This window comes from Drosophila sulfurigaster, chromosome X, assembly GCF_023558435.1.
Source record: "Drosophila sulfurigaster albostrigata strain 15112-1811.04 chromosome X, ASM2355843v2, whole genome shotgun sequence".
NCBI lineage: Eukaryota > Metazoa > Arthropoda > Insecta > Diptera > Drosophilidae > Drosophila > Drosophila sulfurigaster.
This window is the reverse complement of record NC_084885.1, coordinates 13387193-13403969: the sequence shown is the minus strand read 5'-3', so window position 1 is coordinate 13403969 and position 16777 is coordinate 13387193. Positions and strand designations below refer to the sequence as shown.

The window sequence follows — 16777 nt, the reverse complement described above, 5'->3', positions numbered from 1 at the left end:
TTAATTAGTTATAAAATCAAGAAAGAAGATATGAGATAATTGTGTTTACATATTATTTGAAACAAAAATCACTTAAATTAAAAATACCTTAATTTTTGTGTATATAAAAATTTAGAAATGTAGTAATGTAAAGAAATGGGGTTTATAGACATTTATTTAAATCATTTATTTAAATTTGCATGTTTAAAATCAAAATTAATATCTTAGAGAAAAATAATTATAATTTAAAAATCAAATTTGAATTATTGATATTTATTAAAAACTTTTATTAAAATTTGTATACTTAACAAATTTTTCTTTTCTCCTTTTTTTAACTCGTTATTTATTTTTAAAATATCTTTTATAAAAATCTTTTTTAATGAAATGTGTATGATAAAAATTAAAAATAATTTTTGTTACTTTACAAATTTTGTGACTAAAGTAATAATAAAGAGATCAATAAATAAAGGAGAAAAGGACAATTTTAGTATACATATGTTTATGTTAAGTTTAATGATAAAATTGTAAATATTTAAAAAGAAAATAGCATTAAAGACTATTAAATATATACAAATTTGTATTATACAACTTTCAAAATTGACTTATTTTACAAAATTTCTTAAAAAAATTATAAACGTTTTTTGTTTTGCAGGAGCAAATTTATCAACGAAGAAGCATCAACAACTAGATATTAGGACAAAGAATTTCAAGTCTGTTTTCAATCATTGTGTACCACTGTGCTTTGTGAATGCATCGTATTGCACTGATGGGCAAAACTTTTGCGTGTGGCCAAAAACAAGACAACTTTTCATATGAAATGTGCCAAATTACACACAGATATCAAAATGTACGTATTCGTCCAACTATGTATGGCTGTTCATATATGTATACACTTACATACATATGTATGTAAGTATGTATGTATGTATGTGCGTTTGCACGTGTTCAAACATAGCCAAGGCACATGCCGAAATAAATATTTTGCATGTTTTATTAGCTCAGCATACGAACGGAGACACTAAGTACAAAAAAAAAGAGAAAAAAGAAAAAAAAAACTAAAAACTTCATTGACGTGAAGTTGCTGCACTTTAATTAAAGTGTAATGCCTGTGAGATTTTATTTATTAACTTGTTTGTGTACAAACACACAGACGAACACTCGATTTTCGCATATAAAATGTTTGTCTGCTCAAATAAAGTACATGGAAATTAATATGAGTTTTGTGGACCAGGCCAACTTGAAATGAAAATTAAATTTTCTATGCATGTATGCGGAACCCAAATATAATTTAATTAGTCGCATAACTGTTATAATATGATATATATATGTATATATAAATATATGCATTCATATGCATTTGCAACGCACAAAACTTGTTCAAATGTCGAGTGACTTTAGCATAACAAAATCTTCTCAAAGAGGTTTACAAAGAATTTTCAACATCTAGATTGCAGAAACTTGTTTATGAAGAATAGTGAGTCAAAGTAAATGAAATTAAATTTCACCACCTTCGACACTGCATTTTTATATGTACCATGCCCTATGCAGCTTTGTCACAGTCTGCTTTTCCTTTTTGGTTTACATATTCGCCGCTGATTTAAATAAATGTTAAATGCAAATATTTACTGTGTTTTTGCTGCCGCATAAATATGCACACTGAAAAGCACAAATCGTATTCTTTTCTTCACAGTTGTGCAATTTTATTCGCACAGTCGGCCAGTTAGTTTGTCCCATTCTCAAATTTCTATGAAAAAGTTGTTGACAAAAATTCATATATCACATTTAAATTGCTCAGGGACTATAATCATAGTAAGAGTTATAATAAATATTACAAAATAATAATTATTTTTTGATATATAAATTCGTTCAAGAAAAAATTATTATTATTTTACAATACGAAATCATAAAATAATAATTAGTATGTGAGTATTAGTTTTATTTAATGCTTATTAAACATACGGTTTAACCAATATAAAGTAGAGATTTGCTATTTAAAATTATTTTTGTATTGAGTAAATAATTGCAGGTTTCTGAAATGTTACCGATTTATTAATATGTAATATGTATACATTTAATTGAACAGTGACTGGTGAAAAAATAAAATCAGTTTTTGCTTTACAAAATGCAGGTATTAAGTGCACAAAAATAGCTGGCCAATTGATGAAATTGTTGTGATGACAACACCAGCTCAGTGAACAAAAGACTTAAAAAAAAAACAAGTTGTTGTATATGCTATCTATTGGGTAGAAGGGATAAGCACGACTGCTGATATCGTGATTTCATTGCTTTGGTTTACAATCTAGTATATTTTAAAACTAGTAGTATACTAATACTAATAATATTACCGCATGGTTTTGCTTTATATGTTGTATATTTTGTACTGTATGCTATATTTAATACTAAGAATAATACCTCACTGTTTTTTTTATAGTGGGCAGTGGCTATCTCACAGGATAATCTGGTATATTTTACCGTATGGTATATTTTGAAAGAAGTAGTATATCAATACTTATAATAATACCGTACTATTTTGTTTGTATTCAATATGGTTAGTAGCTATCGCACACGACAATCTAGTATATTTAGCACTCCATGGTATATTTTGAAAGTAGTAGTACATTAATACTAAGAAAAATACCACACAGTCTTGATTTCATTAAATATACGTAGCGGATATCTTACAGTCGGGCATACTTGACCGTAGTAAAAATACTTGTTATTTTTCGATTATTTATATAAATTGTCGAAATAAACTACGTGTTTGATAACTTTATCACCGAAATGTATTGGAATTTACTAGCACTTGCATCACTGCAAGCAACTGAATCAAGTATTTATATATTTAAATATATTCTCGTATATATTGACAGTTCTGTGCCAACTTTGTTGTCTTAGTGTTTACTAGTAAATCGATCCCTAGTTCACTTTCTTTTTTATCATTTTCATAACAAGCGAGCAACTACACAAGTCTCGGTCATTGTTGCATTTGTAATCCAAGACTCAAAACGCTTTTTTATGCTGTCGCCGCATGCTGCATTAAGTTAAATGACAACGTAGGTGTTATCGACGCTAATGATGACTATGAGAGAGACCGTCAGACTAGAATTCAGCATTGAAGGGCGACAATCTGCCGATTTATAGTATTGTCACGTTTATGCTCAGATTGGGATTTGCTGTTTGCTGCTGTGCCAAAGACGGCGTTGGTAGGAGTTGATTCAATTGGGGGCCTTGGGTAAGTTCTCTCTCATCACACACACACACACAAAAAAAAAGAAAACGTAGATATAAAATCGATGCTGTTGTTGCTGCACATTGCACTCTTTACACTCATTGAAGCGGCAGCAAAAAGGGCACAAAAAAAAGGCTACCACAATACAGCACCACAGCGGGAAAGAACATCCCAAGGAATTGAGTCAATTGATATGCTTCCAAAGTAAAGTTGTACTATAAATGAATCAAGAATGCAATTCAGTGAAATTCAATGCAATCACAATGCGTCATTCAATTCATCGTGTGTCTCGCTCTTATTAATTTATGACACTCATTTTCCAGCTCCTTTCGACATCTTTAAATTGTCATTCGTCAACCTTTCAATGGCTTTTTTCTTTCAATTTAATTGAATGCATTTTTAAATTGCTGCGTGGTACGGGAATCAAATAAGACGCTTTTACTCTCGCCTTAAAATATAATTTGAAAAATTACAGCTAAAAGCAAAAACAAGCAGACAATTCTTTTTTCAATATACATATATAACACTCTAACTGTAACTTACTTGAACATCAACAAAAATGAGCACTTTGCTACGATTACCCATCAAATATCATGTGTGATGGATTGTTCAATTTTAAGGCGGTCTTCAGTTTTTTATAAAGAGATGAGTTACTTTATTCACATGTGTCTCTATTTCTATCTGCTTACAATTTCTTGATCAGCGTCAGCGTCGAGACGATATTGAGCATAAGAAAGATAGAGTCATCATCAATATACCAAATATATATTTCGGTATAATTCAGTATTATTTTTTGTGTATATTGATTTGGTTTTTTAATTTTAATTCAATTGTTATAAAAAAGAACACCAAACATGCACTTCAGTATATTTCAATATTTTTTTTTTGTGGATTTAGGATATTTCAATGATAATACTGAATTTTGTTGCTGTCAAACACACCCGACTGTAACTTTCTAACTTGTTTTCAAAGAATCATTTAATTCTTCCTCTACACTTTTTAAATAATACAATTATTTATTACAAAGGAAACTAAATGTTCCATCAATTAATGTTCCGGATAACATCTTCTTCATTCTTGTTCAGAATCAATAATTAATTAAGGTATTTTTTTTCATTCATTTCAATGGATAAGCTATGAATTTGTGCATATCTCGTAGTCTAGATTAAAAAATTGTTATATGTTCAGGGCAAAACCGTGGAGAAGGAGTATATGTCATATGAAAACCATTTTCCAATACCTGTAAATTTGCTCACACGTACATATGTGCATACATCCATACATACGTGTGTAAAAGAACATGCCAGTGTATGGATTTTTTTATGGCGAGCTCCCCTGATGACCATTTGCCTGATTTATGGGTGTTATTGAAATTTTTCGAGTGCAGCTTTTAATTAGAGGAACTGTATTGTGCTTCTCACTCATGCAGAAACAAAAACATTCTACATTTTTTCCCTTTGAGTACATTAAAGTATTTAGTTGGAGTTGTCCAACAGGCAATAACTTGTAGTTAGCAGTGTAAACTTTGACAACAACAAAATGGAGATATTCAAATAAAATGTTGTCAAAAGTTAAGAGATAAGCCGAAATAATTACAATTTATTTGATGCAAAGAATATAATTTTTTAAAAGTTATGGAGTATAACTGAAATATTAATATACATCAAATTGCTATTAATATGTAAATAGTTTGAGACTTTAATTTTGAATTTCTATAACGGGTATCAAGTACATAAATGCCTAACAAAAAATAAAATAGCAACTTTAATGAAATGGTAGGGGTTACAGCCAAAAACGAGTTACGTGGCCAAATTCGAGTCATTGCGATGAGCAAAATAACGCCAGAGAGCGGAAAAGAAGCGGCAGAGAAGCGGGAGGCGGAGAAGCGGTGGTGACATGCATGGCGCAAGTGTTTTAACACAATTTTATATGACCCGGCGACGATGAGGCCAACGAGAATGGCAACGGCCCAGCAACGACAACATTCTGCGATAACATCCAAACGGAGCCAGATGATATGGCTTGGCTGGCTGGGAAACAAGGCGATGCGATGCCATGCGATGCGATGCGATGCGATGCAGGAAGAGATGGAAAGAGGATAAGCGGGAGAGAGAGAGAGAGGAGGAGGAGCAAAGGACTGATACCGATGATGAGGACCAAGATGAAAACGCGGTCGTTCATAATATGAAACGACTCTTACATTGAAATGCGAGGAGGATGCGCACACTTACAACTTTATTAAATCATAAGGCGACAGCTGCCGCCGTCTGCTGTTCACATTATGGGCAGGAGAGCAATACAATTGCTCCAAAAAGCAAAAAAAAAAAAACCAAAACACAGAGCACAGCACACGGGTAAAACTGGTCTGACTGTAACGTAAGCCTTTAGGGCAGGCAAATTAATAAAAATCATCTTTTAAAATAGCTTAAAACTAAATAAATCTCATGTGCATTTCCAAACGATTGAGAAAGCTGCAATTCGTACATTTAACTGAGAATAATATGACAATAATATAATAAATGAAATAAATACATAAAAAAAAAAAAAAACAAAAATAAAAACTCGTTTGTGGGCAACAAACTGAAATTTGTTTTATGAATAAGTTGCATTGTTCAATGCGATCTACAATGAAATTCATTACTCCATCCCTCTGTTTGCTTATGTGGATTGATCTTCGAGGCTTGTTATAAAAACACAATACACCAAGTTTGCTATCGGATCTTACATTTTATTTAATGAGATTTCAGATTTGATGATAACATAAGTTAACAATTGAAATTGAGATGCACCAAACTGAATAAACTCAATGCTTGTACTATTTATATACGATTTATGTTATGTGTTTCCCAATTGGTTTTTGAAATATTTCTACCACTTCTTTATTAGATAAACTAGCGTGCAGTCAGTAAACTTTATTTGACTGTTGGCAATTTTTAACGCTGCCCTCGCATTGCTCGTGGGCACAAGCTGCAACATACTCGTAGTATATTTAACTATACACACACAGACGGAGACGGAGTTGGAGTTGGAGTCGGAGACATTAAGCATAAAAAAAAGATGTGAAAATACCATTTACGTGAGGTTGCTGCAGTTAATTAAAGTGTTCAGATGTGCATATAGTAGTACTACTCTATAGGAGTATCCTACGAAAGGTGTGCATGCTTTTGCAGTCCTTGGTCTCTTTGTGATTATGAATTTATAAGCACGTGCTTTTCGAATAGGGAACAATTCACAAGGCAATCAGGAACATATTTATTATGTGCGTTCTTACTAAGCTGACCGCATGCAAATTGTCTCATATAAAAGAAAACACGAAAGAGGGCAAGAGTTAGTAATATTTTTAAAATATACCAAATCAGAATGTAGAAAGAATACTAAAATATACCTAAGGCTAAATTTGGTATATCAATATACCATAACATATTTAGAATATATCATAAGGAATAATACAATATACCTAAGACTATATTTGGTATATCAACATACTATTGCATACATTAAAAATATACCAGAAAGTAAAAATATAACAGATTATCATCCAAAGTCGCTAAGGTCCTTCGGCAGCAGTCCCGTTTTATACCAGCTACTAATAGGTTATACGGGTATTATAACTTTGTGCCGAGAATTTGGTATATTTTGACCTTTATGGTATATTTCATGTGTAATGCTTCACGGATTCACTAAATATAGCTTTTGGTATGTATTAGTAACTTAAAGGTATATTATTTGGTATATTTTATGAAGTAGCGGGTGTCTTACAATGGAAAATTATTTCTTAAATTAATCGGAGATACCTTCATCTCTATTAAAACAAAATACCATTAATTATGTTAAATATATTGGATGAATATACCAATAATTTCTACACCTTTCAATATATAATATAATGGGAATAACTTGTTTCTTTGATGTTTAAACTCACTTTAAAGGTCTCCTTTTGCATTATATATTTTGATATAGAGAATGCAGTTGTTTGCAGTACATTTTTGGCTTATTTACTTGTTAGCATCTAATTGAAGCCACATTAAATTTGCAGACACATTAAGTTTCGATGCTGAAACTTTGCAAAAAACCGCAGCAAAAGTGGCAGCGGCCTTAATGTTTGCTGCATACAATCGAACTGAATGTCAATAGAGAGGCAAATACTTTACTATTCGTATATGGACATGGCTTGAAAAATATACATATATGTAGTACAGTATGTGTGTGTGTGTGAGTGTGTGTTTGTGTGCATGTGTAAGTAAAACAAATGGCAAGTGCATATGTCTCAATTTTTGACCAAAACTTTTGAGCGCACATTCTGGAGCGACTGGGAAGACGAAGGAGAAGAAGGATGCCCATCGCCCATCCGCCTATCTTCATTCTGCTGCCTTTTCTTTTTGTTGGTGTTTGAAATAAACTTTAATGAGTTTTCCGCTTTTTAGCCACAAAAACCACTTAACCGGAACATATGCATGTATCTGGAGCTGCTGCACAAAACTTTTGCCGACAAAGCCAACAAATTTTGGACGGAAATGCCAGGCGCCAAATCAACGTCCCAAAGAGTATATTTGCCAAATCCTGCGGAACGAACTCTATGTAGTGTTCGCATTTCGTTTTCTGGCCCATTTGAAAGAGAGATGTCACTCTTACGAATATGCATATACTATATGGATAATTCTCTGAGGGATGCCGCGTGCGACCATCTTTTCAGTTAACAAAATAAACATAACGTGAAACAATTTTAAAAATAAGAAAAGGTAATTTTAATAGCTCTATATAAGTACTTTAATTAGAGCTAAGAATGGTTTTGGAATCTTCTTTCTGTTTTGTTTCCTGTTCTGATAATGGCAAAAATTAACAAATTCGTACGCAAAACCAAAAAAAATGAACGAATTTATATATTTTATCGTAAAACAGAACAAGTTTCTACAATCAATCTTAGCTTTAAAAATAGTGCTAATCCAAAGCTTTAAGAATAATCTTCCCTTATTTTTAAAATTATTTTAGTTTATGTTTTATACAGCTGTGAAATTAAAAATAGCCTCACTTTTTAAAATTCTACCGCTAAAAAAATGTTACGAAAAACAACTGGTTAACATAAATTCCCCCAATTTAAATTTTATTACATAAAGAAAAAACTTTATTGAATATAGAAAAAAATAAATACAAATTGGTGGTATTTTTATGAATTAAACAATGACCGATTGTCTGCCCCTTTGCCCCCTTAAGTGCTTGGAGCTCTGATGCTGTACTCCACATTTTGGCATATCATATTGATTTTAAATTGTATACTTCCTTTTTTTTCTAAAACAACTGAAATTGGTCCAATCTCAATTAGTTTATAGTTTAAGTTAATAACATGAAAATATATTGAAATACCTTACTTTACTAATTAACAGACATATATACACTATATACACACATGTATGTAAGGTGTATATGTAAGGTGTATATAATCAACATTTGCATTTCCCTGAAATTATACATCGAATTTTGTGCATATGTTATTATTGAACACACTCTAAAAACTAAAGGACCCCTTAACGTTGTTAAATAATAATAACAAAAATAATGAGAAGAGTAGTTTAACTATAATAATGAAGGCACGCTAGGGTGACAACTTTACTGATCAACACTTACACAAATTAGGTTTTAAATGGCGCATGGGACTCCAAATTTATTTTCGAATATTTGGCGACAGTATTGGCAATAACTGAAGCGATAGGGGGAGGTAAAAGTAAAAGTAAAGATCAATTGAGTGGACTCGACATTAAGAAACGCGCTACTAATTTATATTAAAACAAAATACTTTCAATGAAAAAAAAAATTGATTGCTAAAATTCATCAGATTAATATATTGCAAATATATGTACTCAAAATATATCAAATATATATATCGAGTTTGTATTACTTTCAAAATATTTAACAAATTCAACTCTAGCTTAGTCTAAATGCAAGTATTATCATTAAACAATAAAAAGCTATAGCCGAGTGTGCTGGACTATGAGATACCCACTACCCATAAATGTTAATAGTTAATAGAAGCATACTCTACAAATATACCAAAAATACACCGAGAAATTATTAAAACATGTCGACGATTATATTTGGAATATCGATATAGAATTTTAAATATACCATTCAGTACAAAATATATCAGAACGCCCATACAAAAATATTTCATTAATTACTTCGCCAATTTTTCTCTGAACGCAACCAAATTTTCAGGAATCACTAAGATTATAGTTACTATCGTATATACTAAATTTACTCTTGTTATTCGAGTTTTGTCAATTTGTGGGGCGGAAGTGGGCGTGGCAAAAATTTGCAACAAACTTGATCTGCGTGCAAACATACCAAATGCTGTCGAAAAAACGGGCAGACGGGCAGACAGACAGTCAGACAGACGGACATGGCTAGATCGTCTCGGATGTTGACGCTGATTAAAAATATATATACTTTATAGGGTCGGAGATGGCACCTTATTATGCCTGTTACATACATTTCCTGCCGACACAAAGTTATAATACCCTTTTACTCTATGGAAAGCTGGAACAAAAATATTTTGCATGGTATCTTATGTGTAGGTGTCCGACAGGTGGGAAAATAAAGTTGACTATATGTTGAAACTGTTTTAGAATATGTGGCTTCATCTGGCTGTTACATATTTAAATTAAATATATTACATTTTCAGTTTTTACTAAGTTCTGTACCTCATGTAGAATAAGAATTCGCAAAGTTTGTGTTTGTGTATTAACTTGATGAACATTTTTGTTTCAAGATTAAGTTTAAATATACTATTAATGGCTTACACTGTATATATAAATAATTTATTATTTAATTTAATTCAATTTAATAAAATTAGGATTAATCTTGATTCTATGACAGTTATTAATAATAATTTTTATTTTAATATATAATATGTACATATATGTATTTAGATTGTGCATTGGGTATTTTGAAGTCGAACTCGCTCAATGCGAAAAAGTTGACTTATTATTATATTACTGTCGCTCGCTCTCGCCGTCTCTCTCTCACTCTCACTCTCTCTCTGTCTCTGTCTCTTTCTTGCTTTTGAGAATTTATATAGCAATTTGCCAAGTTATATTGTAAAAGTAATAAATTGTCTCCTGCTAACATGAATTATTTGCCAGTGGCTCAAAGCGTGCCCCAATGTTTATATGTACTTATATTTCTATGTGGCTTTTGCGCCCGTTTGCATTTGGCGCGAAGGCGACACAATTATTATCCAGCGTCCGTGGCGGCGTTTACTGCCCACCAAAGCAAAGCAAAGTACAGCACAGCACAGCTCAGCTCAGCTCAGCTCAGCGCAGCGCAGCGACGCAACTTTTAAATAAACTTTCATATTTTTGCATACTTGAGATAACAAATTGCATGTTGTATGTCGTTTGCCATGCTCATTCCCCATTGCCCCATGTCCCCCTCGAAATCCCTTCTCACGCTTACGCTTACCGCATGGACGCCGGCAAATGCAGTCAAGACTTCTGTGCATTTGTTGCACTCTCTCATAACAAGAAAACTTTAAATTAAATTGTTTTCTTGGACTCTCGCAGTAAGTATTTCGTTAGTGTTATCGTCGTTGCGACTGCTCGTAGCATGAACAAGATTAATCAACTAATTTCAGTTATACAGACGTACAAATCTCTAATAAGTTAACACAATAGTTAACTAGTTGGGCGACAAATTGTTTACTTGCAAATAAATCAATTTAACCTTACAACTGAATGGTTGAATTAGCGATCCATTATATCTCTAATAATATCAAAATCTTATAGCAACATATGTTATACTTGATTTACTTTTGTGTATCTATGACAACATTGAACCAACCCATCCCGAATCCCATCGGTAAATTTTGAATGACCCAAAACAAGTGCCTAGAATGTAAAAAAGTTTATCCGCTAAATTATAAATAAGTAAGCGATAAAATGATTGATGCAGAATGGTTTACTATATAATAATCAGTATTGCGATTTGCATAACTTTGCACACATTTTTATGATCATTGCCTACTACTATCTAGAACTTACAAATTGAAAAGATAATATATTTTATATAACATAGTATGCTCTGCTTTGTTCAGAGAGCAAACATTATGGCAATCTCTCGAAGCACATTCAGTCTCGCATTAGTCTCCATTCGAGCATCATCTAAAAGTAATAAAAAAAAAATACAAAATTTTAAATCTACAAAATTTTACGCTTCACTTTTTTTATTTCGGGTTAAAAATTAACAATGTGCTCTCCTTGTGGACCCTGCAGCCCCTGCGACCCCTGCTGTGGGCCCTTCGAGTGCTCTCCCAAGTGCTACAATGCCGCGCAATTGGAAGCCTTGCCGCAGTGTGCTCCTCGCATTCCGCCTCCTTTCCCCAAGTGCATAACTGTGCAGCAGCCTCCGCGTCTCATATGCAAGAAGCGGGTTGTCTTCACAGAGAAGATCGTGCCCGAGCCCATGGTTGTCAATCGCTGCAGACAGATCACTGTGCCGAAAGTTGTGGATGCCACGCGAGTTATCAAAGTGCCAAAGCTAATTTGGGTCTCACAAATGGTTCGGGAGCCCCGTGTCATATACTATCCATCCATGATACCGGATCCCTATGTCGTCTGCTATCCGAAGCGAGTTTGCGAGCCCAGAGAAGTATGCCAATCAATACTGTGCCAACCCAAGCCACAGACCATAGACATCCCGCCGCCGCGCGAGTATTGCTGCTATCCAAATGGGCCCATCAACTACAAGCCCAGTGCCGCTTGCCCACCATGTCCAATAGGACCATGTGCTCCAGGTGGCGCATGTTGTCCACTGCCCTGCTTCTCCACCAATCAGTATCCAGTGTGCGAGACTCGTTGTGGCCCCTGTGGACCACCTTGTGGTCCCTGTGGACCTGCTGGTCCTTGTGGACCGCCACGGTGTGGACCCTGTGGGCCCTGTGGACCCTGTGGACCCTGTGGACCGGGACGCTGTGGACCATGCGCAGTACCAAACTGTGGACCTTGTGGCTTGACAATGCCATCTGGACCGTACATTCCCGCACCTTGTGGACCATGTGGAACCGGTTGTGGTCCCTTGAGCAATGGACCTTGCGGACCCTGTGGACCATGTGGACCTTGTTCGCCGCCTTGTCCATATGAGTCGCCAGAGTGTGGACCTTGTTATCCTTGTGCACCTACGCCTTGGAACACACACTGTGGACCAGTCGGCCCGTGTGGCCCCCAAGTTCCATGTGGGCCCTGTGGACCTTGTTGAGCTTCTCGTAAAACTCTATTAAATTGCAAGTATGATGAGTCGGACAAAACTATTTATAATAAATCGTTGTCATAAATATTGAAATAGTTTTTAAAGTAATTTTTATATGGCGGAAGGGGGAGTGGCAAAAATTTGAAACAAACTTGATCTGCGCGCAAACATAACAAATGCTGTCGAAAAAAAATTATAGCTCTATCTCTTATAGTCTCTGAGATCCAGTGTTTCATACGGACGGGCAGACGGACATGGCTAGATCGTCTCGGCTGTTGATGCTGATTAATAATATATATACTTTATAGGGTCGGAGATGCCTCCTTCTACCTGTTACATACATTTGCTGCCGGCACAAAGTTATAATACCCTTCTACTCTTTGGGTAGCGGGTATAAAAATGCAATTTGCATTACCAATATTTGAGTGCCTACACATACATATGTATATACATACATAGAATCACTTTACGCTCTATCAACTATTCTAACAATTCACTCGTGTTGTTAATGATGCTCTCTTTATACTCTCTCATCTCTGTTAAGACATTGTGCTGCCAAATATATAATTTTGAGCTATTCGGTCAGTCTTAATCGCTGAGCAAATAAGACGGACGCTCGGAAAAGGAAAATACATTTAACAACTGGTGTTATTTATGTATTTCATCATTTGTCTACCCATTTTTTTTTTGCTGTAGAAGCAAAACAACGGGACTTGATCAAGTAGGAATAAAACTTAATGGCTGTGGCAGTCTTAGATAATTTAGCGATTAGTATGCACATATATTGAATACCCACTGTACCGAGAGTACTTAAAGGGTGCGCACTGTAACACTTTGTTGCAGTGTTTACATAATCCAAAGCCCGGTCATAAACCCTAAGTGGCCGAAATATGAACCGATCGTTATGGCTTAGCCCGCACACAGAAAGTGCTAGTGTCAGCATAATCGTAACAAATGGTCAGCATATGCATACCCCTCGCGCCTCCACTTGAGAGTGCATAACAACGTATATTATTATATTCCTTTATACATAAGTACATAGCCGTCTCTCTGCCGCCGCCTGCGGCAGCGCAGCTACGAGACTTAGCCTTACTCAGACTTAAAAATATTGTAAAAGACCAGAGACATTTTGATCGTTGGAGCGCCACCTCAGCTGCTTCTTCTAAATAAATACCTAACAATAATCAAACCACGGAGTTAGCCTATGACACTATACTTACCGCCCATATTTTGCGAAGCGCCTTGTTATGCCCTTTCTCCCAGGCAGCCGACAGGCTCTACAGAAGATTCTATGTATTATCTGTGCTCCATGTATTAAAATGTTGTGTATTGTTGATGACATGGCATACAATGTATATTTTGCTATATAGAGTTTGGCAATCGTTGCACAAAAATCTTGAAATTTTGCAGTATTTATTGCAAACTCACAAGATATGGCCATCAAAATAGTTTTGTCTTTCGAACAAATTTTGATCGAAATCTAAAATCGACGCCAATAGCTCAATATTTGCAAACGCCTTCCTTGCGGTATTGCCATGAAGGCTATAGGGTTCTAAAGGATGTTTGTTTTATTGAACGAAAATGTGGATGAGCAGCACATGACGAAAGGTTCTAAAATATACCAGAAATCCATCTTTCAACTTGCCTCGTCATAAATGTTGCATGTCATTTAGGCAACCAAAGGAAGCTGCAAAATTTCTGATAAAAACAAAAACGATGCGTTGGAAAAATGCAGCGAATGGGATGTACGTGACTGCCAATCATTATCATCGATAAATAGGTCTCGATTTACAACCATGGTACAGTGTTCCATCGAAATTTGTGCCACTTATGAGGAAAGCGTAGATGACGATGTAATGTTTCCCAGTCGGAAAACCCAAAAAGATGACGAGGAAACAAGAAAAGTGAGTGCAAGCTACATAAAGCAAGAAAGTATTACTCTTGATATGTGGGCTCACCAGTACGTTCAGAGAAATTTTCTGAGCGTCATTCATCACAAGAATAGTCATCTCTGCGACATTATTTTGGGTCTGAAATCGATGGATTTATAAAAATCAACAGGGTTTAATATTTTAGTCAAAGAGTTAGTCAATCAAATAGTCAAATTAGAATATTAGAAAACCATCGAAGTGCTACTCACTTTCAGGAAGAGAATTCACACAGATCTGTTATAGTATAACATCTTATAGAGAATTTCAATAAAGTTATCAATCAGGGTCTTAACAAAATTTGCCTTTAATTTAAAGGCCTCTGGTTTCTAAATCAAGTAAGCAGTAAGATTCTTTCAATAGAAGGTTTGCTTAACTTTTTGCAAAATATGTTGCTGAAAATATGTTATATTTTCTAGGATTTATAAGACGGAAGGGGGAAGTTCTGAAGAACGGAATCAAGCGGATAATTTAGATGATCATTTTGGGACTTTTAGGACAGTTCCAGAAGAAAATTCTCAAGTATATGTTCTGATCGTGATCTCCCGATTCTATAAACACGCATATTTAAATCTTGAAATTTGAATTTCATGTAGGCTGTCGGTCCAATCTCGACTTAAAAACTAATTCTGCTACCATATGAACCTTGTTGCAAAACTATGTTGACTATTCGAATTTAAAGACTATATGTACTTATGACAGTGACTGTTTATTATAAATAGTTTTGTCCGACTCATCATACTTGCAATTTAATAAGAGTTTAACGAGAAGCTCAACAAGGTCCACAGGGTCCACATGGAACTTGGGGGCCACACGGGCCCACTGGTCCACAGTGTGTGTTCCAAGGCGTAGGTGCACAAGGATAACAAGGTCCACACTCTGGCGACTCATATGGACAAGGCGGCGAACAAGGTCCACATGGTCCACAGGGTCCGCAAGGTCCATTGCTCAAGGGACCACAACCGGTTCCACATGGTCCACAAGGTGCGGGAATGTACGGTCCAGATGGCATTGTCAAGCCACAAGGTCCACAGTTTGGTACTGCGCATGGTCCACAGCGCCCCGGTCCACAGGGTCCACAGGGCCCACAGGGTCCACACCGTGGCGGTCCACAAGGACCAGCAGGTCCACAGGGACCACAAGGTGGTCCACAGGGGCCACAACGAGTCTCGCACACTGGATACTGATTGGTGGAGAAGCAGGGCAGAGGACAACATGCGCCACCTGGAGCACATGGTCCTATTGGACATGGTGGGCAAGCGGCACTGGGCTTGTAGTTGATGGGCCCATTTGGATAGCAGCAATACTCGCGCGGCGGCGGGATGTCTATGGTCTGTGGCTTGGGTTGGCACAGTATTGATTGGCATACTTCTCTGGGCTCGCAAACTCGCTTCGGATAGCAGACGACATAGGGATCCGGTATCATGGATGGATAGTATATGACACGGGGCTCCCGAACCATTTGTGAGACCCAAATTAGCTTTGGCACTTTGATAACTCGCGTGGCATCCACAACTTTCGGCACAGTGATCTGTCTGCAGCGATTGACAACCATGGGCTCGGGCACGATCTTCTCTGTGAAGACAACCCGCTTCTTGCATATGAGACGCGGAGGCTGCTGCACAGTTATGCACTTGGGGAAAGGAGGCGGAATGCGAGGAGCACACTGCGGCAAGGCTTCCAATTGCGCGGCATTGTAGCACTTGGGAGAGCACTCGAAGGGCCCACAGCAGGGGTCGCAGGGGCTGCAGGGTCCACAAGGAGAGCACATTGTAAATTTACAACAATTAAAAAAAGGAATCGAAAATAATTTTTGTACAAAATTTGGAAAAATATAAAACAAATTTAGTTTTTGATAATTTGTAATGCTGGTCGAACTGAGACTGGAGAGAAACTGAATATTTTTCCGAGATACTCGCACAATGTTAGCTCTCGGCCGGGAAGTCAAGGATTACTAGATTTTTTTTTTTGGTACAACAAGCTGGAAAGACGTTACAATCACGGTCGGTTGGTATTCCTAAAAACCTTTTTTTTCCAAAATTTGGAAAAAATTTACCAATTTTAGCAAAAATGTACCAAACATTTTTCACGAAAGATTGTATTTCCCAAATGGTGATTCACAAATTGTGATTTACCAATTTACCAGTTTTAGCAAAAATATACCACACGAAATAACTGTTTACGTAGTGGGCCTTACATTGGAGCATACATATTTTCTCAATTATCGCAAATCGACTGTATGCGATATTTTCCAGTGTTAGTCGTGGTTCAATTTCTAACTGATACAAAATTTGTGTATGGTGGAACAGAGCCATTTGTTAAAATAATATATGTGAACATAAAATGTTATGAAAAATTTAAATACTTGTCGGAGTCTGTTCTACCGAAGTCTGTTTATTCATTA

General features: G+C 35.6%; 2 protein-coding genes across 2 annotated transcripts; one reads left to right on the top strand and one right to left on the bottom strand.

The window, feature by feature from the left end:
* The first annotated feature begins 11338 nt into the window (after positions 1-11338).
* On the top strand, positions 11339-12540 carry LOC133848460 (DBF4-type zinc finger-containing protein 2 homolog). The gene has a single exon (XM_062284024.1). It carries the CDS (start codon positions 11447-11449, stop codon positions 12452-12454), a length of 1008 nt encoding a protein of 335 aa, XP_062140008.1. The 5' UTR covers positions 11339-11446; the 3' UTR covers positions 12455-12540.
* Positions 12541-15063: 2523 nt separating this feature from the next.
* LOC133847726 (DBF4-type zinc finger-containing protein 2 homolog) lies at positions 15064-16273 on the bottom strand. Its single transcript, XM_062282920.1, has one exon. The coding sequence runs from the start codon at positions 16142-16144 to the stop codon at positions 15146-15148; it is 999 nt and encodes a 332-aa protein (XP_062138904.1). The 5' UTR covers positions 16145-16273; the 3' UTR covers positions 15064-15145.
* Positions 16274-16777: the final 504 nt, after the last annotated feature.

Bases quoted from the DNA above. Each gene is read 5' to 3' on its own strand.
- LOC133847726 (XM_062282920.1), bottom strand. From the start codon at position 16,144: ATGTGCTCTCCTTGTGGACCCTGCAGCCCCTGCGACCCCTGCTGTGGG.
- LOC133848460 (XM_062284024.1), top strand. From the start codon at position 11,447: ATGTGCTCTCCTTGTGGACCCTGCAGCCCCTGCGACCCCTGCTGTGGG.